The 26,028-nt window shown below is 38.8% G+C and overlaps 1 protein-coding gene across 1 annotated transcript; it reads right to left on the bottom strand.

Annotated features, from left to right (window-relative positions):
* Positions 1–1,608: 1,608 nt before the first annotated feature.
* syt9a (synaptotagmin IXa) lies at positions 1,609–26,028 on the bottom strand. Its single transcript, XM_059359286.1, has 7 exons — positions 25,342–26,028; positions 16,305–16,773; positions 15,088–15,643; positions 5,880–6,000; positions 5,618–5,789; positions 5,232–5,361; positions 1,609–2,320 (listed from the first exon to the last, which is right to left on the bottom strand). The coding sequence occupies exons 1-7, from the start codon at positions 25,487–25,489 to the stop codon at positions 2,252–2,254; spliced, it is 1,665 nt and encodes a 554-aa protein (XP_059215269.1). The 5' UTR covers positions 25,490–26,028; the 3' UTR covers positions 1,609–2,251.

The following is a 26,028-nucleotide window of genomic DNA, read 5'->3' as shown; positions in this document are numbered from 1 at the left end:
TCAGAAACTGTGATACAACTATTTTTTTAATTTAAGTTTCCATGTATAGATTGACCTGGGTACAGAAAGAATATGGAAATTGTGTAATTTTAATGCTTGGTCCACTCTATATTGTTTTAATAACACACAATCCAGCACTTAGTATTACTTCATGAACAGTCAACCACAAATGCCTTATAGACCACATGGGCAGAGGGAAAACAGACCAGGCACTATATAGTCCCGTATAGTGCAATGAAATGTTTTACTGAAGTGAAAGAGCACATTAATAGTGCGGTATAAAACCAGCCTTGAAGAAGCCTAAGATGTGATCCTACCTCAGTGTATTATATGTGAATGTAGGACACTGGAATACATAACGAGAGGGACTCACATCAGGAGATGACAACCCGTCTTCTGCATAACATTTGCATCCAAGAGAAGATATTTCTGAGATTTTTGACAGTTTTTCATTTAACTGTGAACCAGCAGCATAAATAAAGAATATGTTTTGTGAGATATGGATTCTTACAGTGTTGCTGTATCATTTATAGATTAATTATTGTACTATAAGTGTTCATGGTCTCCATTTCTCAAAAGTAACTAGACACCATTAGCATAATTAGACCAACATACCACAACATGGCATTGAAATTCTAATCACCAACAAGAAACCAAAAACCTCATCAAAATGTAAAATAGTAAAACAGACCGACCTAGCATGCAGCCCAAATTGCAATATACTGTCACATCTATTATAGATTTGCAGTGAATAGTTAATCACATTATTGAAAGTTCACCCTTTGCACTGCAAAATCTCATTTTGTTTTCTTTCTTATCTATGTCACAGGTTTTGAAAATAGCTGATAGTTGAAATATTTTAGTTCTCCTCTAGGAATTTTGTTAAATTAAATCAGGGAAGCCATTGAGTTCTGCAATGACTTTGTTTTTCTTCATAATGACTTTGCTTTATTTATGTGTTCCCCTGGCTGTTATAGTCTACAACACACAAGATTAACAGACCAGTCACTGTTGCATCAACAGCATGGGGACCAATCTCGACATAAGCAGCATTACTAGAGACATATGGCTGCTGCAGCTCAGACATATTTATGTTTTATACCATAAGAGCTAATTTGGCAAAGGTTCATTTCAGAGCTGTGCCTACAGACATTCATAATCTTCTCAAAACAGCCTTTTTCACAAATCCTCTAGGTTGTCTTTTTATGGATTGCAGTTCTAATAAGACTAATCTTAGACAGCAATAAATTGACATGCTACAAAATAAACTTTACCAACGTTATTCAAACTATTTTAATTTTATTTCTCTAGTCATTCACCATGTAGAACTCCAGCCAGCCAGAAAAATATGTTCATGAATGAGTCATTTGAATGAATCATATCTGACAAATGCTATTGTGAAGGAAATATAATCAAAAATAGTGATTATTTTCCTTTTCTCTTTTAAAGTTTTGTCAAATATAAACTGTTTGCACTAACTAGATCCTGTAAAAACATTGAATTCTGCTCTTCTCAGTGCAATTGGGATGTGACGCTCAGCTTAGACAAACAAAAATCTGCAAAAAAATCCTCTACTGAACCGCAGGGTTTTTACAAAGCAGAGAGGAGAGTGCAAGAAACGTACTAATGCAAACACAAATTGAACTGGCAAAGATCAACACTGTTGTTTTTTAATGGAATAATATTTATTGATAACATTTAACATATTTTTCCTACAGATACTTTGTCTAGAAATCAACCATCACTATACATCAACCGACAGAACGACACATCTTATTCCCAAAATTAGAACGGAAACAAACAAACGAGGAGAAGATATCCCATCGAATCATGACCTCATGCACCGATTCACCACCAAATTAAAAAACATTATGGCAGTTCAACTGGTTGTAAGTACATTGTGCAAATACAGACTCACCTCATTAAAACAAGTAACAAGACTATGTAAAAAACAGGTACTACTGTATAAACCCAGGAATAGCACAGACTTAAAATGTCTGCATACGCCTGTTTTTTTTATTATGGAACATTATAGAAAAGAAAACATCCATCTTTGTGGTCATTCAACATGCAACTGATCCAACTGAGCGGGGCTCTAGACAGTTTGTGTCTCTCTTTTCCACAGTAGTTTATCGATGTCTGCATTCTTCTTTTAGGACCATATGTGTGCAGCACCCAGCAGCACTACTGTCCAAACGTACAGCCAAGGCTTCAGGTTGACTCGTGCTCTTTTGTGAAGTGTTGCTCAAGGCTACGGAGAAGGAGGTGTCTTCAGAGAATTACAGGATCCACCCTGGCTACTACCTGCATTCCCCTGGTACTGCAAGGAAGAGTAAAACAGAAACAATGTAAAAATAGTTTGAATATTGTCTCTCACACAGTCATAGAAACAGATGTACAGTCAAATCAAATAAAACCAGAGCCAATTTTTCAAAATCCCAGCTTTCCCTATTGGAACCGACAAACTAACCACCTACAGTTATGAATTGGGCAGTAAAACAAACAATGGATGCCTCCCATTTGATTTTTGTACAGTCAGTTTATTTATGTATCCAGTCAGTTTTATTGGATTAAGCTGCGCTACTGTGACTTTTGTTTTCCAACTGCAAGCAAAAATATTAAAGTGGCTTACTTGGCAAGTAAGCATGTAAATACACCTGCGTCTGAAAGCTATTGGCATGTTGGGACCACAGTGTTTTACAGTTTCGAGAGTGCTGTTGGGATAAGGGGCTTGTGAAGGCAGAACAACTTTGAATAGTGAGGAAGTAAATAATAAATGGAGTTTCTTGAGGCTCCAATGAAGATTTCAAAGTACCACATACTCGAAAGAAACTTAACAAGCTCAATTTCCTCCGACTCTCACTGTCTCTTTGTATTTCGGAAGACGCAGGCCTTTGATGTGAACACAAATACACACAAAAGAGCCAATTTTCCAAGCTGAGTGCACAGGTCAGAGAAGCCATCCTTCAACTTCTCAGCAAGACTTCTTCTCCGCTGTCAGAGTTTCGGTTCTATAGTCCCTCTTATCTCTGCATCAGCCACTCTTCTGCAAATTCCCAGTAAATCTTTAATGTATACTATGTAGGAAAACAAAATATAGACTCATACAAAAAGAATCCCTCTTAATCATTACTTATGACCTATTGGACTGTGTGGCGGTAGAGACCCTACCATCTGCCTGTATTTTCTCTTCTCTTGTCATTTCGCTGTGTTCAGGACCTTTTTGAGCATCATCCTTTGGGCATGAAGCTACAAAAATAGCGGTCACAGTGCAGAAAAAAATGCAAATATAGTGAGGAAAAATGCCAAGTGGATAAATCTGGTGTTTGCTGTCACTTTGTTAACCCAGGGAGATGTTTGAGTGTTGTTTTTAGAAACAGTAAGCAATGATTGCAAGACTTTTATAAGAGTAGATAATAGATTAACTGCATTTATTTGATTCACCACATATTAAAAACATGAACTGCCCATGCATTCGTCTATAAAAACATGTACCCCCATGTCATCATGTCAGAGCTCTGTCTACTTTGTCTCCCTTGCTAGTTGAATCTGAACAAAGAATGAAGATACAGACAAAGACTGAGTGAACTGACAAACACTCTAGACCTACTAAATTAAACCTGCTTAAACCTGCTTAAACCTGGCCTTTTGGTTTAAAAAAAAAAAAAAAAAGATGTTTCCACTACTGTGCATGGTAACTTTAGCACAAGATGTGATGTCTTCTAGAGTCAGTAATGTTTCTGCCATCAAATCCAGATATGTTCTTTCAGTTCTTTCATGTTCAGGTTTTCAGCTTACTTTTACCAACTGATCAAAATGGCTTCTCTCAAAAGACAGATTTCCCCCCTTTTTTTTTACTTTTTTCTTTCATGTTCAGTAGCTTGCAGCCATATTCCTATAACAGCTGACCAAAAATCTTTTCACAGCCTCATTGTAACAACACACTACTGTATCAGTGCATACTAATGAGCCCACTGTGCCTTAATGACTGGGCAGTGATAAGCTTAATCACTTGTTCATTTACACTTGCTGCAGATTGTCATCCAACAGGCCTCACCAGCCTGGCTGTAAAATACTTGTGTTGCTCATTTCTTTAAAATAGTTTGTTTTTCATAAATGTCAGTGATCCATTTATTTGACTTGAGTAATCTTGTGTATTTACTTTATTTTTAACATGCAATGTGCCAAATATCGTCCCCTGGAAAGCATTTTTCACTCACTTTGCAACACACTTTTTGTTTGAAAATATGCCTCCAAAAGTTAAGAAACTTAACAACAAACATAAAAACTATTTTACATTGACTGTCTCTTGACTAGGGCAATTTACTGAATTGGGCACAGGTCTGAGAGTCTGGTAATAGCACATTGTAAGCATCTACTTCATTTCATTTAGTTTGTTCTTTTGTTGTGAAAAGAGAATAATATGAAAACTCAAAAAACTTTCCTAACCATCTAGATTTGCACTTATCAGGGTGTGCTAAATAATAAATCCCACGTAATCATTATATACTTTTTAAGGACAGGTGTTGTGCTGTATGCAAATACTCTGGGACATGCCCAACATTTGGAGAACAAAAAAAGAGCTGTTAGAAGAAGAATTTCAGCAGTAGCGAAACTGACATACTTTTAAATCAACCTAAATAAGGTAAAAATGTGATCTTCCAGAACGTCAGTGCTGCTGTTACAGGAAAATCAAAAACCCAGCTGAAACATGGAATAATCTAATATATAAATATAAGAATAAATAATCAAAATATGATTTTACGATAAGGTGTGTTTTTTTATGTTCAAATCTCAAATCTAAAATGTTTGTTCCCTTGCATGGGACAAACAACTTGTGGACTATAAGAATGAAATGTTATTTTCTTATCTTGGCTAGAGTGGAGAAAACAAAGGGTACTAACAAAACTATAAAATTGTATTTAATTCAAAAACAACATTCTTGAAAACAGGGTTTTGTATCTGTAAGGAATGTGTTTTGTAAACTTGTACATTTATGTTTGTATCTGTAACAAAAAAAGAAAATGTGTACGTTGGTTCCTGCATGAGACTCATAGTTAGGCTTTGCTCTAATATTTTATCAGCTGCAACAATATTCCTGCCTGAGGGTTTAAACCAACATGTGTAAGAGCAGTTGTGACAGTTTTCATAGCAAATTAGGTTTAGCAGGAGCAAGTCCTCGTGCATGCATGGAAACACATGTCGCACCCATCACAGTAAAGTCAACTCACCTCAACGAGAGGATGCCAGTGGGCGACAGGTTTTCGAGGACATGTGAGCATTTCACTCCAGTGGTCTCGACCGAGGCTGTCTGCATCGTTGCCAACTCGACACACACCGATGACCTCATTATGACCCACACTGTAGGTGCAGAGGGGAGAGAGGGGAACAGTTTTTTTATAATGACCTACAGCACCAGCTGCTCCAAAAATAATGATGGATTACATCTTGAGTGTGAAAACTGAAACTGTGAGAGAAAGCGTCAGAGTTCACTAAATCATTCCACTAAAATACTTCATCCTTTTTGTCCTTCGGCAAGTTTTAATTAAAAATGACTCATGGAAAAGTAATGCAAAATACTGTGTGACTTATATAAAGCTTTGTAAACATTCCTTACCGGTCATAGTCCATCACTGCAATCAAAAGGCTGATCTGCTCTATATTTTCTGGAGGGACATCAAAGACTATGGCCTCATTATAGACTGGATTCAGTGTGTTCCTCTTCGTCGATGTCTTCCTCTTTTTCAGTCTGCGACCTTCACACATTAGTGAAACTTTCACGTACGGATCTATGAAAGAGGGATAAACAGAAAATGTTCATTTTCATTCAGGATACCAGTGAGGCTCTTAAGTAATAGACAGCATCAGAATTTAATTACCAGATGCACCAGTGATATCCATGGCCTTGAGATTGCGGGCCTTTATCATCGTAATGGTCAGTCGGCCAGCAGTGGGCAAGTAACAGAGTGAAAACATCAGATCCCCGAGGTCCACATTGTCCTGCAAGATAGCACAAAGACACACTTACTCTACCATAAGCCTCATAATTTATACTGATATTATAGGATATATTACTATTTTTTAAGTATCTATTGCTTTTATATTGATAAAAGAAACTTGACAGCCACCCTTTAAACGATATTAATGGCACTATTTCTGCTGCTTTTCATCACTGTAACCTACACCAGCTGAAGGTGAAGAATAATGGCATGGCTATCTGACATTTGGTTGCAGAGTTGAAACCTATCTTTCTACCCTCCTCTGTCAAATACAAGCCTCCCACATTTTGCCCGACATGGAGACTTCTGTTGAGCTGCAGAAAAGCAGAAGCTCGCTTATCACTTGCTCTCAAAATAACTCCACCAGAGAAGTGAGAACCAGGAAAGCGCACAAACATGTCTGGTGAAGACAGCTCCTCCTACAGCAGAATCTCTCGCTGATCTGGTGGTGTGTTGGGAAGATTGGTATTTTGAATCAGGTGTCATCTGTTATTAACTTCCAGTGTAATCAATCTGAAAGAAAAGCTCAGTGTGTTTGATTTGTGTGTGAACATAAAACCTGAGAACTAAGCATCAATGGTGTCACATTGCTATTCAGAGCTGCTCCATTAACTGTGATTGAGATAATGAGATGATCACATCTAATTTCTCAAATATACTGGGAGATGAAAGTAGATTGAACAAGCCTCAAATTGTTATAAAACCCTGAATTATAAAGAACAAATAGGAACCTTTTTGTAAATAATGTCAAGCAGGCTTTCACATTTGTAAAATAGTTCCATTTGTATGCTAGGCTAGTCACGTTTGCAACACACACTTTGCAGTGCCCTCTGCTGGAGCTGTTTAGTATAGCCAGATGTTTTTTTTAGCTAGAGTACAATGTGTGTTAAGTACTAACTGCAGTTGACCACTTAGCTAGTGCACTGAAAGGGAGGGGACAGAATTGTAATTGCTGTCCACTAATGAAGAGAGACAGGTCTATTGGATATCTGCTAGAAGGAGGGATCAATGGTCATGGCATTTCATTTTTGCAGAAGAGTGTATTAGGTAATGGGTCTCGGTTGATTGGACTTCATTGTGTGAAAAAAAATCGTTTCTGAAAAAAGGTATACTACTTATGATTGGAGCCTAATACAAGAAAGGGGGTGGATTCGTTTTCAAAATAAATATTAGGTTGTTTTTTTTTAAATAGAGAGCATGGGATACAGCACAGTAATATGCTTAATAACACATAAGTCTTTTGGCTTAGCAGGGTATGAAGAAGTTTAATTAAATTGTAATTTAATTATGAAAATAGGTCAGGATTTAAAAAAAGACATAATATTTAATGTCCTTTTCTCTCTCTTTCTGAAAAAACTGTGTCTCACACACTTCTTTCTTCTTAAAAGGGAATCAGCCCCTTTATTCGAAGTGTCAGCATTGCTCGGCATGAATGTCCTTTTTTGTGATATGGCACTTGTTTTTATCTGCAATCTGTAAGTGTGTGTGTGAGAGAGAGTGAGTTTGAGAAAAAGAAAGCTAGGCAGAGAATAAAAAAGAGTTTAAGACTTCCCCTCCTGAGAGCTGAATCGCCTTGTATCTTGACATGGATCTTTTATTACAATCAGGATCAAGTATTCATCAAGACCATGGTATAAGACATTTTAATTTGCAGGATTGGTTAAGTGACAATCTCTCAAGAAAATGCCTTCCACATCCCAGAAGGATCCTGTGGGCTTTACACGCTTCACAGCCCATGGTCTTTGTGCACACTCAAGATACAGGTGTGGGAAGAGAGCGATTAGGGCTGTGTTTCATGCGCTGCAGAATCCCTCTGAGGCAACAAATGGCATTTAATGCCTGCAGGTCGAATGTCACACTGCAAGTCTCAGATGATCAAGCTTTATCCCTTATGTCACAATTTGCATGCGCTGTACTGTTTTATGTTCCAGCACTTTCAAAATTATCAATCAGAATGATAAATAAAACCAAATATAAGTCACACTTAATAGTAAGACACTTGTTTGTATTGCCATTGTTCTTTTCAAAAGCATAAAACAAATACATACATTATATTAATATTAGTATATTAACAACATGACAGTTCTCCTTAAGTGAAACCAAAATGTGATATGGGCCAAACCAAAAAAATCAAGGTTTACGTAATAAAAATAAATATTAAGTATTTCATATCTTGCTGATGTTTGTTAAAAATTTATTTTTTCTGCTCAGTTTGGTTTTATTAAGCATTTGGTGCTACAAATTGGGGGTGTAATGTCATGATTGACAGCAGTGATTGACCAATGATTGGTCGGGGAAGTGTAAAGGCGGGACCTTGATACCACAGCTTCACCATCCAATCACGACTGCACAGACTGGGACCAAATGACGCCACCAGTACAAAATGGCAGCACCCGTATCCTGATTTTTTTGGCTTCACTTTCGTAGAGTGGGAGTTAAATGGAAGCACATCGTCCATCTGTCTATGATAGAGCCAAACAAGCCGAAAATAGCAGTGAAGCAAACCATATGGCCAATCCCATTAGCAATCATGACTTAATGATAATCCTATCATATCAATTAAGTCAATGAATCAGTGAGGTGGCTATGACAAATGGGCTCCACAGTATCAGATATAAAACGCCCTACTGCACCTCTGTGGTGTCCAAAGATCGTTATCTTGTTTATGAGGGTATTTCTGCAAATGTCTGAGATTAAGCAATGTAACTGTGTGTGTGTGTGTGTGTGTGTGTGTGTGTGTGTGTGTGTGTGTGTGCACGCTAAGCAAAGCTAATGAAAAAACTGAAAATGTGAGAACGGTGTGAGAATGCACTCCTACTGTGAATCTCTGGTCCCCATCGCCACCTGTCACATACCATTCTATTCCAACTGGGTAACAGTGATGAACAATCAATCATAAAGAATAGAAGTGTCAGCACTGCCCCACAAAAGCAGAGGTTGAGATTTTACACTAAAAAATATCAATAATTTTGTCAATATCAATTTCCCTCAAGTTTGTATCTGACACACTGACAGACCAAACATCTTCATGTCATATTCTCTAGACTCCAGATCAGCTAAGTTAATAAATTAATACCTACTTAGAACTGAAAGCCATGTACCAAATGTGCAATTTGTAATTTTCTGCCCTTAGGGAGCTCAATCAAAACATAACAAAAGACGCAGCAATGTTGTCATTGCAGTCAGTTTCTCCTGCAGAATTCCGTCAGTGGTTGTTGTTCAGTATTGTTCTTTGATAACTTAAGATCCAGATGTTCAGGAGGTTTTTACTGGGAGCTGAATTATGCACAGAGGTCTCCTCCTCGCCGAAACAAATGGACCCAGTGATTTAAACTGCCATTTCACTTTAATGATCTCTGTTTCTCCAGCGGTCTCTGGCTTGCCAGCAGCTGCCGCTAATGTCGGCTCAGCTTGTTTCTCTGATAACTGAAGATCAAGACATCCAGTGACTAAAACCCTTCATGCCTATGACACATTTGTCATTTATTTTCTCTTTTAGATAACTTTGTTTTGATTAAATCCAATGTCAATGTTAGAAACAATGTTGTTTCTTTTCATTGTCTTCATATAGGCCTTAGCTTTCAAGGTAAGTGTTAGTTTAGTGGGGAAAAGCACTGTTGCTATATTTTGTTTTACGAGATGTCAAATAGATTGTATTTGAGCATGCCTCTCTACCTTTCAAACCACAATACTGAGTGTGCTGGAACAGCAAACACTCACCCACTCCTACATGACCCGTTATGTGCCTATTAATCTGTCAAACTGGTGTTAAGGTGGTGTAATTGCCCCTGTGAACTTACAGAGCTCATTAGAGACTAAAGCCTGAAAGAAAAAGAATTCTTACACTTTGTGACCTTAGAACTACAAGCACAGGGAGAGCACTCAAAATGTGTCATCCTTCTGCTCCTCAAGCTGTTAATGACTCCATTACATACTACACAGTAACACCACATACTGACACTATACAGAAGCATAGTTTGCCATTTTTTGCAGTTAGTTTACCAGAAACTGGTGCACTTCATCTGTTTGTACAAATATGGCATTTTATCATGATCAAATCATTTTTTTAATTTTAGTTTTTCTTTTCCTTTTCCAACTGTGTTTAAAGAGCTGTGTCAATAAAGTTGAGCCAAGCTGAGTTCAGTTGGGATCAGAACATAACACAAGATGAGTGCTAAAAACCATCAATCAAACAACAACAGCTGCAACTAAAAGTAACATTTTTAACTGCTTCTCCAAAGTTTTTTCCCCCCCAAAAATCTTAATGCAGTTGGCTCTAAAGTCATTCAGGTTGTGAGTATCTGCTCCATTTCCTGTGAGCACTTTGATAAAAGGCCATGAACTATTGATTATTGATGTAATTAACTATTTATAAATTATATAATTACAAATTTGTCTCTTTTATATACTCAAAACCCAGTTAAACTTTTTATGCATCATGAAAGTGGGACACAGCTGCTGACTTTATGGATGCCAAATGTGGATATGATGATCATATATATGGACTGTGTACTGTGTGACATGGCCTACATGGTATTTCAGTGAAGTGTAGCGATCTCCAAGGCTGAAAAATGAAGCCAAATTAGAAGTGTCAGAATCTCTACTGAATCACCATTTGAGGTTGGCTGCAAAAGCGAATCACTCCCAATAGACTGTCATGTTAAAATGTCCAACTTTACAGCAGAAATAAGTATGTTTCCAGGCTTCATTCGGCCTGCTTCAGCTCACCCACACTGCACCTCTTTGCCCACCTCTTTTTTGGATTAGCCGGGGGTTTGGAGGAGTCAGGCACTGCCAAGATGGCAACAGCCGGAGCCGCCCACATTGATCTTCACATCGGCTATCCGAAACTGATGGGTGATGTCACGGAGACAGTGTCCATAATTCATACAGTCTATGGCAGAGAATCTTGGAGCGATCCATGTAACCTGCTTTCAGCATTCACTGGTTGTTGGTGTGTGTGTGTGTGTGTGTGTGTGTGTGTGTGTGTGCGTGTGTTCGTGTGTGTGTGTGTGTGTGTGTGTGTGTGTGTGTGTGTGTGTGTGAGCGAGAGAGAGAGAAATATTCTGGCCACAAGTATTTTTAGAGGCCATGAGTAGGAAGCTGTTAATGGTCTTGAGCACACTATACAGGCTGATATTTGCTGCAACCAGTGGTCTACAGAATAGAAGATATGCACCATGCCACAAATGACAAATTAAGCTCAACAGTGAAGTCACTTACATTTAAAAAACAACAACAAAAACATCCAAATTCAAGATCAATAAGAAGGAAAAAATTACCAAAAAGGCATTATTTCAACGACCTGTTCTCTTTCCCAACCTGTCACATACGGACTGCCGTCACTTTTTAATGCACTGGTTGCTGTACACGTCAAACTTCACTCCACTACAGTCACAGTTTTAAGCATGTGGAGCTAGTGGTTAACCTTGTGAATCCAAACCAAATTACTTGGTTATGCTTAAGCAAGAAAACTACTTGGTTATCGTTAGAAAAAAAGATCATAGTTGGGTTTAAAATGACTGTTAAAGTAATCAACGTAAATACCTCCACTGGTGAAACAAAAATACACTATGATGATATATATATAAATTCCTAGTAGCCAAATGGCCAAGACTATTTCTACTTGGCTGTCTGGTTCTTCATAGTATCACATAGCCACACTTTTCTGGTCTGGCTGCACCTATTCTCATTCTGGGACAAGGGAAACACTGTGGTGTGTTTGTATTTCTTTAAATCAATTAAAGAAAGGTTTTGGATGGCTCTAAGCCAAGGATGCAGAGACAGTGCCCCTGAAGAATAGATAGGGGAGATTGTGGGAGGGGAGGAGAATGCCAGACTTCTACCAACAGACTACATCTGTTGAGTCAGACTAGGTTCTTCATAACTAGCGGCCTGACAGACGACTCCTGCGTTGCTTTGCTTCCTGTCAGACATTTGCCATTATCTGTGGCTGCCTTGCAGCTGCCTGTTTTTGCTTTGCTTCGTTAGATATTATTTTTCTAGGACTGTCAGGAGAGCTCTACTTACAACTGGGCAGAGACATGCAAGTATGACCAAAGGCAGAGTACCTATCTTTATTATAAAGTTTACTATACTATACACTACTTTCTTGGAACAAAAGAATACTGACAACATGTCATACTGCCTTTTCCAAGTTTTGCCTCTAGCAGGTTTACTTGCTTGCATTATGTGTGTGTAGCCAAGTATAACTCTATGGATGTGTTCCTTTTGTGAGCCCTCTTGTGGTTTGTAGCACTGCAAACATATACATATATATATATATATATATATATATATATAATATATATGTGTGTGTGTGTGTGTGTGTGTGTGTGTGTGTGTGTGTGTGTATAAATTGTGTATACACACACACACACACACACACACACACACACACACACACACACACATATTTTCCCTTCCCCTTCAAATTTTCAATTGCAAAATTTAATTTCAGGTTTGATAAAGGGAATCAATTTTAACTACATGTTACTAACAGCGATTTTGAAACTGTATTATTAAAAAGTCCAGTTTTAAACTATGATGATGACATTAGAATACAAGGAAATTGTTTAAATATGTCAGTATTGCACAACTTTATCCCACAGAATACCCGTGTACAATTATATTGCATTTTCTTTATGATCTGAATGTGACTGATTCACATTCACATTTTGGTTGAGGCTGTCTTGTAGAATATGATCTGTTCTTTTTGGTAAAAGAACAAGATGCGCAAGATCTGCTCAGTTAAGTAATTCTAGATGATTATGCAGCTGCTACGTAAATTTACTACTATCAAAACATGTTCAACAGATGCCATTCAGATGTATTTCTGCTCTGTAAAGTAAAACTACCATCTGGCATAAAGATTCATGCACAAAAATTATACACAGTGGAGCAGTTATTCTGAATGAATGAAAATGAAAATTACATGATGTAGCTATTCTACACTGTATGAAAGAACAAGTTTAAAGGGTTCTTTTACTGGCTAAATTACATACATCACATTTCTACGGTGGGTAGCCTAGATTGACAGGTGGACCAGTACGGCACAAGAAAATCAGGTTATTAAAATGAAATGGCTGCAGTGCAGACCATTTATTTGCATATGCAGAGAGAGAAAGAGCAGAAGGGCACTCAGAAAACAGTGGAAGTAGAGGACGATTTGCTTATTAGATCCACAAGAGCCAGACACACAGCTGCTCATGATATGTAGTACCATGATGTTTTTTATACTGGAGAACTGACTCATGTTTTGCTAAATTGTGCCAGGTAGATGACATTGCAGTTCAGCAAGAACCAAAGTGTTCTCTTTCAGAAACCCTGCAGTACTAAATTAAAACTTCTGGTTTCTTATCTGGGCTCGACAAATTGTGATTACATTATAACAGATATAACAGCTGTTGCTCACATTTCTGTATGCTTGAACATTTCTAAAAATAGATCCAACAGGGAAACAAACACGAGCAGTCAACAAACCCCACAAACTTATTTGGAAGAGAAACAAAGGTGAAAGATGAGCCAAACTGTCTATCGTTAACATCTATAACAGTTTACAGTCTAACTGACTGTTTGTTGCCTCACAGGAACTATATTTAGCATGGTCGCCATGTTTCAATCAAGATTCCAGCTATTACTTTGGCACGTAAAATGTTACTAGATATAACTGGGCGCAGGAACCTAACCCACCACAACACCTGCGCCTCATTGATCGTACTTCACTGACCTCCCTGGGATGATTTGTCTGCAGCAATCAATGGCAAGGAGTCTTATTAATGCCACTTAAGCATGCCATGAGGAAAGGGATCAATTGCACATTACAGCACACACACTGAGATGCCTGTCAATGAAGCAATCACTGGAAACATATAATCATAAATATTGATGCATATTCTCAATAACACAATAGATTTGTCAGCTATATTCCAGCTGTACAAGGCCTTGCTAACAGGAAACAGTAAAAAACATAAAGAGTTCTGACTTGTGTGGGAGTGACAAAAGCATAGAAATAGTCGCATTGATGACCTCACCTTAAAGTATGTACTTCTATACTTGTGAGGACCCTCCCTGACATCACTGACACAATGCATTACAATGTGAGGTCCTCTCTCATAAACACACATAGTCAACAATGTAAGGGGCTTTAAATCCTGTTGACCTTAGGCAATCTCGCTCTGGATTTAATTTGCATATGTTTAAAAAATGGGTGGTCCCAACAGACTGTGCTGAATGTAGATAGAAGTAGTGGTGGTAGATGCAGTTAATGTTTTTCCTTATAAAAATGTCTCTCTGTAATTCACCTGTTTCAACTGGCTGTCATGTACAATGAGGAATATGTTTAATTTCAACACTGGGGGGAGACATATTAAATCAGGGGTCTTTGGGGCCTATTGAAGGGAAATATTAGCCTTAAACACCTGCATTCTGAAGAATTATTATGCACCAATTTGTGGCTTATGGACTGGTATAAAATACTAAAACATGCTTACATAACAGGCAGGCTTTGTCTTGCTTATTAATGGCTGTATTAGCCTCAACATCTCTTCCTCTTCCTTCCATTTTATTGCAGATGGCAAACATTGCCTTTGAGGTTGCATACTAAGAACATCAATACATGTTTTTAATATTGAGGAGGGGTATTAAACATATATAAAAGTCATTACGAGTACAGATGCCTGAGATGTATTGATGGTAATGGCTACTGTAGTGCAGTAAAATACTGGGGAAGGAAGCTATGTCCTGTATTGAACAGATACTATACTCACAGCGACAAGACTCTCCATCTCACCAGCAGCGAGAGACACAGAAATCCTCTTCTTCAAAGTGAGACCTATCGACCTTACCTACCAACTAATTATTTTCTTGTTTCTTTTCCGAGCTGACGGCCCAGTGTGTTTAAACAAGCAGTTGACTTTATTTTATACTTTTTACTGTCAGTGAGAGACAGAGTGTGCTGGAATGAAGGAGTTAAATGTTAGCCGAATATGAAGCTCTCCAAAAAGTTTCAGCAAATCTATCAGACTTCATAAAAACATGGCATATCTAAATGAACATGACAGCATATTGAGCATAAGTGCTGACTTACCGAAGAGACGTATTGGATTTCCCGGCAGAGTTTGGTCTCCCTGGGGAAATCTGCCAGATCCAGGAAGTTGTCCACAACCACTTGGCCAATGATGTCATGGCGTGAAAAGCGGTCGAAGTCATAGACACTGAAGTGCAGCTTCCGTGTGGGAAGCTCAGAGTACGCCACGGGAAACAGGAAGACCTCATCAAACACAGGGTTCAGCGTCTTGCGGTGCACCTTGGTCTGGTGCTTGGTCTTACGATCGGGGAGCAGGTAGATCTTAACATAAGGGTCAGAGGTACCAGAGAAGTCCTTGGCCGGAAGATCCTCTGCTTTGTGGATCTTAACTATTAACTGTTCCAGGTCACAGTCAAATTTGAGAATAAAGTGGAGGCACCCACAGCCCCCACCTCTGCGACTGCCTTCATCTCCCTCAAGGGAGCGCTGTTTGTAGAGCTCAGGTTTCAGGCGACCAAGACCCAGCCCCATTCCAGTGAGGGAGTCCTGCCTTTGGAACTGGGCCACATTGAAGTCTGGGTTTGACCGGTTCATATGTCTGCGAATAGACCCTTGTCTGTTGGCAGCGGAAAACAACATTACAATACAACATCAATGGATTGAATGAAAGGCACTTTGGCATTTACAATACTGGATGATTCTGCACCTCACAATTTACACCCAGTGCCAACATAGCATGCCAATGCAGGACAAAGTGTGCCCCATGTATTGAATATAACAAAGCAGAAAGCTGTGTGTGACAAGCTCTCGTGCAGGAGAGCAGATTTTACGTTTCTATCACAGACCTGCAAATTATGTTTGCTTTTTCATGACCTAAAGCAAGTGTTTCACATGTGCTTGCCAAGTTATTGCAGCAACCAGAATCTAAATCAGGCCATTGGACATATCAAAATGCTGTGTGAATTGTCTCTGAAATGCTGGACACCTCAATGGTCCAAAAAAAAATACCACTATAATGTAGTCAGATAGAAGATATTAATGGGTTAATTCATTAGTTTCAATTGAATTATTGCTAATATGCCATGATGTCCACACCTGACTATCACCACCTGATCCCTCAGCTTCCATTAAGGGCATAACGGCCATGCACACAACCCTGTTGTCAAAATATATACAACACTCAGGTATACTACATGGAACTGTACTAACAGAAGTATCTGAACTGAGACACAGTATAGTCGTTCTTACTAAGACAACATCAAAAATCTTATACTGACCCAATTTCAGAGGGTGGGGGTTCGGTGGTCTGTCTCTGAATACGAGGGTTGGTGTGAACCCCATTTTCCCGACTCTTAGTCTGGGCGTCCAGTGGGATATCTGGAGATGTGTGACTGATCTTCATAGCTGCCTCTGGTGTGGCCATGACCACAGGTGGTGGTGACACGGCCTCCACTGACACCACCGACGCCACAGGAGTGGGCTCTCTGGCGATGGAGCATTGTGACGACTCACGGCGGGTGTGCACCGGGGGGTCCACGGCTGTGTAAACTGGCTGCCTGGGTGCCAGCTGCGAGGGCAGAGGGCTCAGGGTGGGGTTGAGGTGCCCATGGGCCTCCTTGGTGGTGGGGGAGAGACCCCGTTCCCTCCATGGTATCCAGCAGAGCTTCCAGGAAACGAACAGGGAGACCCCAAACAGTGCCAAGCCACAGGCAGTCACTACCAGTGACAACAGACTCACCGATATATCTGAGAAGGTAACAAGAGAGACAGGAAATAAGGATCTGACAGTGAATTCAGTTTGCTTCCTGCATGCTCAGGGCTATACCTTTACCACATTATCACCATCAATAGCAGCTGTTATCATTAGGTGATGTATATTTCATCATAGTTTTACTACAATAACAGTAACGCTAGGCTGGTTTCTCATTCACCAGTGGTGTCACAGTAGAAGAATGTCTTTCTACAAATAATGCTTGGTAAAAAATCATTTTTCTTTATCTTTCCATAACAGTGGAGTTTCTATGAGGTTTTCTTAACTGTGACAAAGAATCCCTGACAAGATTAATTAGGATTAACTAAATTTATTTAATTATCCTCTGCAGCCTCGTGTCTGCCCCGTTAGTGAAGAGTACCCCATGTTGTAATTTTCAGTCCTTTTGCTGATAACAGAGTATTCAAACACTGTGTTGAAACAACAGCAGAAGTAAATGCCTGTTACTACAAGCAGTTGAGCTATTTTTTTATTCACAACCATTTAAAAATATTGACTAGTTTTTAAGTGATTAAGCAAACTTAGTTTAAAACCTCTTTATAGGCTATCTATCCTTACAGCTGTGTATTATTGTAAAAAAAAAAAATTAACACTGAGTGAAAAACTGCCAGCTTGTCAGAATGAACACTGAGCAACTTGTTTTATTTGTCAAGTAGATAGGAAAGGTTAGGTTGATTTTATCACATAATTGACACAAACCAAAAAATGAATGCTGAAAGAAGAAAATTGACAAAGTCACACCAGTTGATTTTAGCTCAACAGACAACACAATCACTATATAAAGCATATACCAGCAAATTGGATGTCTGTGTAAAGATAACAGTTTGGTCAAATTAAGGTTGTGTTATTTAACTGTTTTATAAAGCCCAATCAGACCCATGCACTAAACCTTCTGCGGCAGTAGTTACATAGTACAGTATGTTAATGTAGGCTACTTGTGGGCAGGAGTAAAAGCAGTGGGAGTATAAAAACTTTTCAGGAGTATCCCACCAGTTTGCAGTCTGTCAGGTGAGAGTTTATGGTTTCAAAGCATGACGCTGAATGTTTCTGCAGTGCACTTGTTTACACCAACACAGGGTGTGCGAGTCACCATGGCAAAGGAGACAAGGTGTGAACCAACAGTCATCAAGGGCTTTCTGAACCATCTCTGTTTTCAAGTAGTGGGTGACTTTTCCAAAAATAATTCTTGTTTGACTGATAAATCACAGAAACTGCTGCAACACAACAGTTATCAGGTCCGTTTTTTGACTCTTTGCAATAACAGGAAATTTGTAAACTTTTTTTAACCAAAAGAATTTATATCTCCATGATATGTCCAAGAGAGAAAAGGAAAACATGTAACCCTGGTTTTGTTTAATTGTTCTTTACTTCCTTATTGTTTGATATCCCACTGACTCCAGGGCTGTATATTTAAAAGTTGGAAGATTGCTGTTTTTTCCTTTGAGCAATTTTTTTTTTTTTTTTAAACTAAAACTCAATATGTAGGAAAGTATTGAAGTGATAATAACCATAGACCCCAGAGAGATGTAAATCCCTATTGTGCACCCCTTCTGAATAAATTGGCATAAAACTTCAATAACAGAAAACAAAATTAACTTATTTAGGATTCAGGAGGGGTCGTGTTGTGTAATAAAGTACCGGCAACATAAATTACAGTTATAGGACATATGAAAACCTACTGTATTGAAACCCCAAAGAAAAACAGAAGTAATGTCTCGTTTCTTTACAAACTTGAGAAATGAGTTTAAGATCATATTACATGGAAGGCATAAAGTTCGAGGCTGATAAAACATTAAGTAAACTAGAGGGCCCTGAGAAAAACTCACTGTTCTGTTACTAAACACACAGAACCTTAAAGGGATTGATGTTAAATACAAATAAATGGATTTCTAAATGGTGCCACAAAATAATGCCAAGTCAAATGAAGTGTACTTTGATGTGAAATAAAGGTGTAGTAAAGATAGTAAAGAGTAGTGAAGATATAGAGCTCCGGACATCATGTGTCTCTTGTTTTCGCCACCAATTTGACTGGAAAAGTATCAGTAATATCATATATCATATATCATATATGCCACTCATGTTAATTTCAAGCCTTTGGAGTTTACTGTGCACTATAAGTCATTGGACATTGAACGCTGTTGGGATTTTGATAGAGCTGGAAACAGCCGGTTACGTTACAGACCTTCAGTATTCAGACAGTTATCCTATCAACTTTCCCTCATCCTACTCTGGAGAGTCCGTGAACACCTACAAAGGTTTGGAGGGGTTTAAACGGACGAAATCTGTATCTGTGAATTATATTCGGCGTTGGAGTCTAGCAGCTGAAGTTGCCTGGGTAAGTGTTGCTGAAGTAAATGTCGGCATAGCAACAGGCAGTATAACGTTAATGTCACATCACCTCATATATGAAATTAAATGATATTATAATCTGGAGAGAGGCATGGGAGTGTTTAACAGGTTAAACGACCTTCAGTTGAAGTCATAACAGGTGGTCAGGAATGACCAGAATAAAAGTATGTTGACTTAATAAATTGACAAGATATAAATTTCAGTAAGCTTTGTATTCTGTAGCTGATATGAAGTGGTCACTATACATTCCAAATCCGCTGCTTGTGAGGTCCCGTCTCTCAGTTTTTTGTTTGTTTCCAACTCGTTTTGCTACAGTAAATTAATCGATTTGCAGTCAGCAGATGAAGAAACTAGCTGCGGGCAGCAAGATCTTTCCTATATGACACTGTTTTGTTGTTGGTTGCAGTCCATGTTTGATATTTGTATTCCTGAGGTTTCTTATGAAGGCAAAGATTCAGAAGCAGTCCACAATAGTCTTTTCATTAATTACTCCTATCAGCTAAGTTTTTTTTTTTTTTAAATGACTATCTGTCCATGTAATTTTTAAAGGAGTACACATTCTGCTGTAAGTTTTAATGAGGTAAAAAAATAATAATTATTAAGTGCTGATTATTGTATGACAGTAGAACTGAATGCAGTTCACATGATTTGATATAGTGTCTGAACATTGCATCTTAAATAAATCTAATCTGAAGCAGTACCTTTCATTCACAAACATACACTGGAGGGTAAAGTAAAACAGACTGTATCTTTGCAATAACGATGGGTAGTGAAAAAATAACTAGCATTATACATATTGTTCTGAACCTTAATAAGCTTCAGTACCAGCCCAGCCCATTTGGACATCAGGAGCAAGGGGTACAGTTATTGCCATACAATTTGTGCACACTGTATGTCTTGAATTAATTTGCACCTATGGTTTGCACCTAGTTTTGCCATCTGCTTTTCTGAATGGATAGGGCCAGATATTGTTTTTTTATTCTACCTAAACACAATACCCACACATCCATTAAACGAGTAAGAGACTGTTGGTCACTGTAATAATTTATTTTCTCCTAACTGGCTGAATAGTGATCCCTTCCACTTACTGTATAAAATGTGGGCAATGTATGAAGGATTCTTTTACAAAAAGCTGATCGCTGTGATTCATTTTCCTAAATTATGTTTTTTTGTTGTTGTTGGGCCTGCTTTTTCTTTTGTTGCAAGGAATATCAATACGTTCCATAAGATATTTTAAACTTTATTAATTTTCCTAATTCATGTTTTTTTATCGTGCACTCAAGGGAAGATCAATAAAAAAATGCTGTTTCTTTATTCAGCTTAAGAATGCCTTTTATCTGTTTTTGCAAATAAACTCTTGATCAGCCAAAGATAAAATGAGGCTTCAGCAGTTTGAGTTAGACAAATGCTTCTCTGGACAAGCATAATTAGCCTATTCTTTGATAATATAATACTGTCATTTTGATATTTAGGTGCAAAAGTGAACTACAGCCTTGCAACAACTGTGGGAGTTTAAACCTGGTAGGACAGAAATTGTAGGTAAAGGTACACCTTGTTTAAGTAGAAAAACCCATTTAGTAGCAATTTATGCATTGTTCATTGTTGTTAATGAACCACATCTGTTATCATGGCACATGCTAGTAAGATTCAGTATATTCAGAGACACTTTTTTTGCAGTATAGTCTGGGCTTACCATTCTGTGTGTAATAGTGCGCTGATTAATTGCTATAATATTAACTTTGATTCACAGTATTGAGATATTGAAAAGTCCAGCCTCCTGCACAGTGTGTTTTTAATAGCATCAGTCTGCTGTATCATCCTTACCATGTCTATTATTGGCTAAGCCTCGTTCTGTGCGAGGGCAGTGATACAGACTTGCGCCCAGTTTATGTGCTGACTGTGCAACAGGCTATTAGTTGCCTGCAGTAATATAGCAAAGGGATTTGGCGAATGTCAATGTTGATAAAGTTTTCTAAGGATAAAAAAACCCTCAAAATAAAAGTAATAGTTGTATGATTAGTGTAATTATTTTAATCACAGTAATGACGAACATTATCGCATTTCAATTTAGGGACACTAATGATTGATTTCCCGGTAGCAATGCACACATTGTATAGCACAGTGGGTCACTTTATTGGGCAAAAAACTGCAGGATTTCTAAATAAATGAAGGCTGATATAAAGAAATATAATAATCATAACAAAAATAATGAGCACGATAACAAGTAAATGTTCCCCGCACGATTACCAGACTAGAGAATGCAAATAAAAGTATTTTTCATATAGGCGACAAATTTACCATGAATGTTTCCAGTGACAATTATGGTAAGTGAGACAACCAGCGGCTTGAAATAATCACCAATATTTTGTATTTATATAGTGTTAGTGACAGGTAGTGTCTGAAACAGCACGATGATTAACATCAGTGTTTTACAATAAAATCAAATGCATAATTTTTTACTTGGCAGTGCTGTTATTTTGAATAAATACATTAAAATAGTACAGAAGATATTACCATTATGTGTTCTGGAGCTGGAGCTATGCCCTCACTGGCATGACGAATTTGTTACAAGTGAACAATTTTCTATGGTCATCATATATTTCATCTTTGTTCTTTTTTCTAATTCCTGCTCGCAATATGAATAGAATATCCTTGATATCAAGATATTCCACTCCATTTTCAACTGCAAGAGCTTGTTGTTTGCAATTATGCTGTTTAGTCTTTATTTATTTTTTGAAACATCTAATCTCTTTCCACTCACAGCGTTGTTTGCCATTTCCGTGGTGTTTCTGGTTTGAGTCTTTCATGTTGCTTTATCTGATTGATATCAGACACAGGGTTGCTCACCAAGAGAAAAACACATGTTTTTTTCAAGTGTAACTAAAATCAAAGAACATCTTGCAACCAGGAACTCATCTTGAACTCAGTTTTGCTTGGCAAGCTCTACTACACTGATTTATAGCAAACATTTAAGATTGAAACATTTACTAAGGAATTTTGTTAAACTTTGTTAGCTTTCATATTTTGTAAGACCATTAACATGCATGTTGGTTGACAGTAAATGAGACTATATGTTTCACCAGATTTAAAGGCTATCTGTCACAACAAATCTCAAAAGATTTTGACAGTAATAGTTTTGCATTACCTATTTTCCAAATCCAACAGCACTGCCTAATACAGGACTGGTTCTGTGTGTGTGTGGGCGCTGTCATAAGGCCTTGCACAGGAACTCAGACAAACTGTCCTTTCTGTGCTCTGGAGATTCTGTGAATACCAGAGTATGTGTGATTTGGGAGAATAATGTGGAGAAATTGAGGGACTTGCCATCTGAGGACACTGAGCCTACAGTCAGCTTGGCAGGCCGCCTGCAGAGGGCTGCTTGGCGGAGGAGAATCTATAGACATCTGGAAGGATTCAGAGACTGCATCGCAAGAAAGAGGGTGGACCGATTTTATAGCACAGGACCTTTTAAAGGTGCAATAGTGTAGGAGGCAAGCAAGTGCTGAAAAAGCAATATATGAACTTTTACCTCCTGAGATGTTGTTGTTTGCATTAAACATATATCTTTGAGTACAAACTGCATTTCTACAGCTGAACACAACATAGCATACAGTGTGAATGGTTCTGATTGGTTGACCTCAAGGCCCTGACTACTGCTGGTTTTAAGCCTCACAAAGTGTTAGTTGCATTGACCTGATGGTCCGTGTCTAGCTAATTAGATGGCTACAATTAACGGCCGTAGTGCTTTAGATCCTTCTGTGGCAACTGTGAAATGTTGTGCACATCCCCCTTCTTGCCAAGTAGTACAAAGATACCACACACAGGTCTATAGAGTAATTTTGAAGCTATACAGCCAGCAGTTAGTTAGCTTAGCTTAGCCCAAACAGCTGAAATAGGAGGAAACGGCTAGCTTGGCTCTGTACCAAAGGTAACAAAATCAGCCAATCAGAACCCCTGAAGCTCAATAATGAACATATTAGATCTCATGTGTGTGACCCAAAGTATAAAAATTACCAAAAAAAGGTATGTGCTGGGCTAATAATGCATTCAAATTGTAAAAAAAAGTTTCCCATGTTGTCGACTTGTGACCATTCACATCATTGGATGACTCAGGAGGTTAAATTTTGGTTTATTCCTTTGACCGACAGAATTTTACTGATGTTAGGCCTCCATGTTTGTTTGACAATATCCTAGCTTTCAGAAAAAAATCAGATTTCCCAGTGGATATTGACATAAACATTATTTACAACTCAGAAACGTGTCATTTCTGTAACTCTGATGTGACATGAACGCAGTCTAAATCTTGGCCCAGGAACAATGACTTCCTGGACTCTTGTGATTTCCAAAAATGTGCCAGGCAACCTGCAGAATTTGCTGAAAGTCTGACGAAGAAATAATCCTGCCCCTGTTAACCCACAACTTTTTTGTTTTTACACCTTGGACAGAGCCTGGCTAGCAGTTTCCCCCAGTCTTTATGCTAAGCTAAGCTAATTGACTAGTGGCTCCAGCTTTGCATTTAACAGACAGATATGAGATTGGCATAGGCTGAGCTTCTCATCCAACTCTCAATAACAAACATGTTCCCAGATTGTCCAAACATTAATTTCAAGCTTACATTCATTTTGATTATCATCTGAGAGATATACTGATTCATCTTTACACTGCATGGTCATATTACTTGTTAATATATCACTCTGAGTATCCTTCTGCTACCAGACATGTTTGAGTTTTCATTACATCTCCATTATAAGGAACTTTAACCACAAACTACAAAATAGATGGATTGGATTAGAATGTAGTCTGGTTTATTTTAGATTTAAAAATGTAAGTATTTGTTGAACTATAAAGTTTTTTTAATGAATAAATCTTAATACATCCCTATTTGAGTATCACTGACCATGTCAAAAAAAAACATATGTCATGTCCAAAATGTTTGTCAAAAATTGCAGCCCATCCTAAGCCCTACTCACTTGGTGTTGAGGGCTTGATCTTTGATTTACTTTTTTCCTTCTGTAATGCTGGGTAAGGGTTAAACTGGAACTGAGATTGAACCTTATAGGCAAGCCACCCTGATATGTAACTCCACTATAGCAATTCCCCTTTTTTCCAAACTGTCAGTGCAGTGGAAAAGACAAGACAGACCGGGCCTACAGTATATGATGAATGAGGGAGAGAGAGGAGAGAGCTGGGAGATTAGGGAATAGAGGAAATTAGGAGGAAATAAGAAAGGAAAGGGGTGAAGAGAGAGACAGTACAAGGAAGGAGTTGGAATTCATAAAGGGCTTTCATGTGCTGACGAATGATTAATGATAATGCAAACTGATGAAAGCAGAATGAATTGAGTATGTGGAGGGCTGCAGTTACTGTGCTGTCTCGCTCCACTTTATCTCCCTCGTTTTTCCCTCTGTCTTTCGCGCGCACACACAGACACACAGACACACACACACACACACACACACACGCTGACACACTCACACATGCACGCAAACCATTCCGATAAAGATGGTAGGTGTTGGTAATGATGAAACGTGACTCTGGTCACGTTAATTTTTCACATGTGACTGAATGTTTCAAAAACGACACCCTTTTCCCCCCTTGCAAAACAGTTCTATTCAAAGTTCAGTGCATCCATTTAATAAATGCTGTACGTTGTCTGCATGCTTCAGGCAGGAAACTGACTAAAATGTGTTAAACTTTCACAGAAGTAGCTTACTGTGAGTCTGCACGATAGTAACTGCTGCCGGTGAGCGCAGGAACAGGCGCAACTCAGAGCCCCTAGAGGCTACAGCTCTATATGATGTGTCGTTCTGTGACTCCACCACACCACTGCCGGCATCTGTGCACGTGTTAAACATGAACTGGACTAATGCCACACATTTTGAATCGTGCAGAATATCAGCCTGACGTGAATGTAGATTGGCAATAAGTGCAAATTGCAGACCTATAATTTGGCTCTCACTGAAAATGAGAGGCTGTCACCGTCTTTCGTTGCAAGAAAAAAAGGGATAATTGGTAACGTGAGAAAAAAACGGTGCAGAAATAATTTCCAAGCCTATTGGTTGTGAAAGCACTCTCGCTTCGACAACCTATTGACTTTTAGGTGCATGGATTTTAAGTGAAAGAAGTGGCGTGCGCGTTCACTTCAGTTCAATTAAATGCAAATCTTTGAATCGAGCGTGCATATGATGCCTCACCTGAATCCGTATACCGTGGCCTGGCAAGATCTCGGAAATAGTAGATAAAATCCAGGCAGTGTTCGTTCTGCACTTCCCCCTTCGAACAAAGATCTGACAGGAGTTCAAGTGCCTTTTGACAAATCTCGTCATCTCTGTCTCCAGGCATTTCCCACCAGCATCCTTATAAATGGAGGGTCTCTTAGGCACCACCACCACCACCCCAACAACACTCCGCCCGCCTGACAGTCAGCTATTCCACGCTACTCAACACGGCTCCTGGAGTCTACCACGCATCCAGAGGCACGCCTACCCACACGATGGAGTCGACGGACTCTGTGTTACAAAGAACAAAAGAAAACACTAGTCCAAGTGATCCAGAAAGCAAGAACCGTTCCCCACATGTAGAACACAAGGAGGTCTTTATGTAACATTCAGTCAAACGGTCTCCTCACACTGCTGCTCTGCTTGAAAGCCACCGGTTGAATCCACGCATCGCCACTGCGGCGCCGTGCGCTGTCCAGGGTGCTGAAATGTGTGCGCGCTTCAGAACCGGACTCTCGCCACAGTGAATCTTTGCACCAAGCGGCCAGTTAATATCTTTACGCCTTCAAGCGGCAAGAAGCTCAAGAAAAGTTGAGCAGCATCTGACTATAGGGAGAAAAGGGTGGCTTTGAGAGCGGTACTACCTGTAGCAAAAGCCGATCA

This window comes from Centropristis striata, chromosome 2, assembly GCF_030273125.1.
Source record: "Centropristis striata isolate RG_2023a ecotype Rhode Island chromosome 2, C.striata_1.0, whole genome shotgun sequence".
In the NCBI taxonomy this organism is placed as follows: Eukaryota; Metazoa; Chordata; class Actinopteri; order Perciformes; family Serranidae; genus Centropristis; species Centropristis striata.
This window is presented reverse-complemented; position numbering and strand designations above follow the sequence as displayed.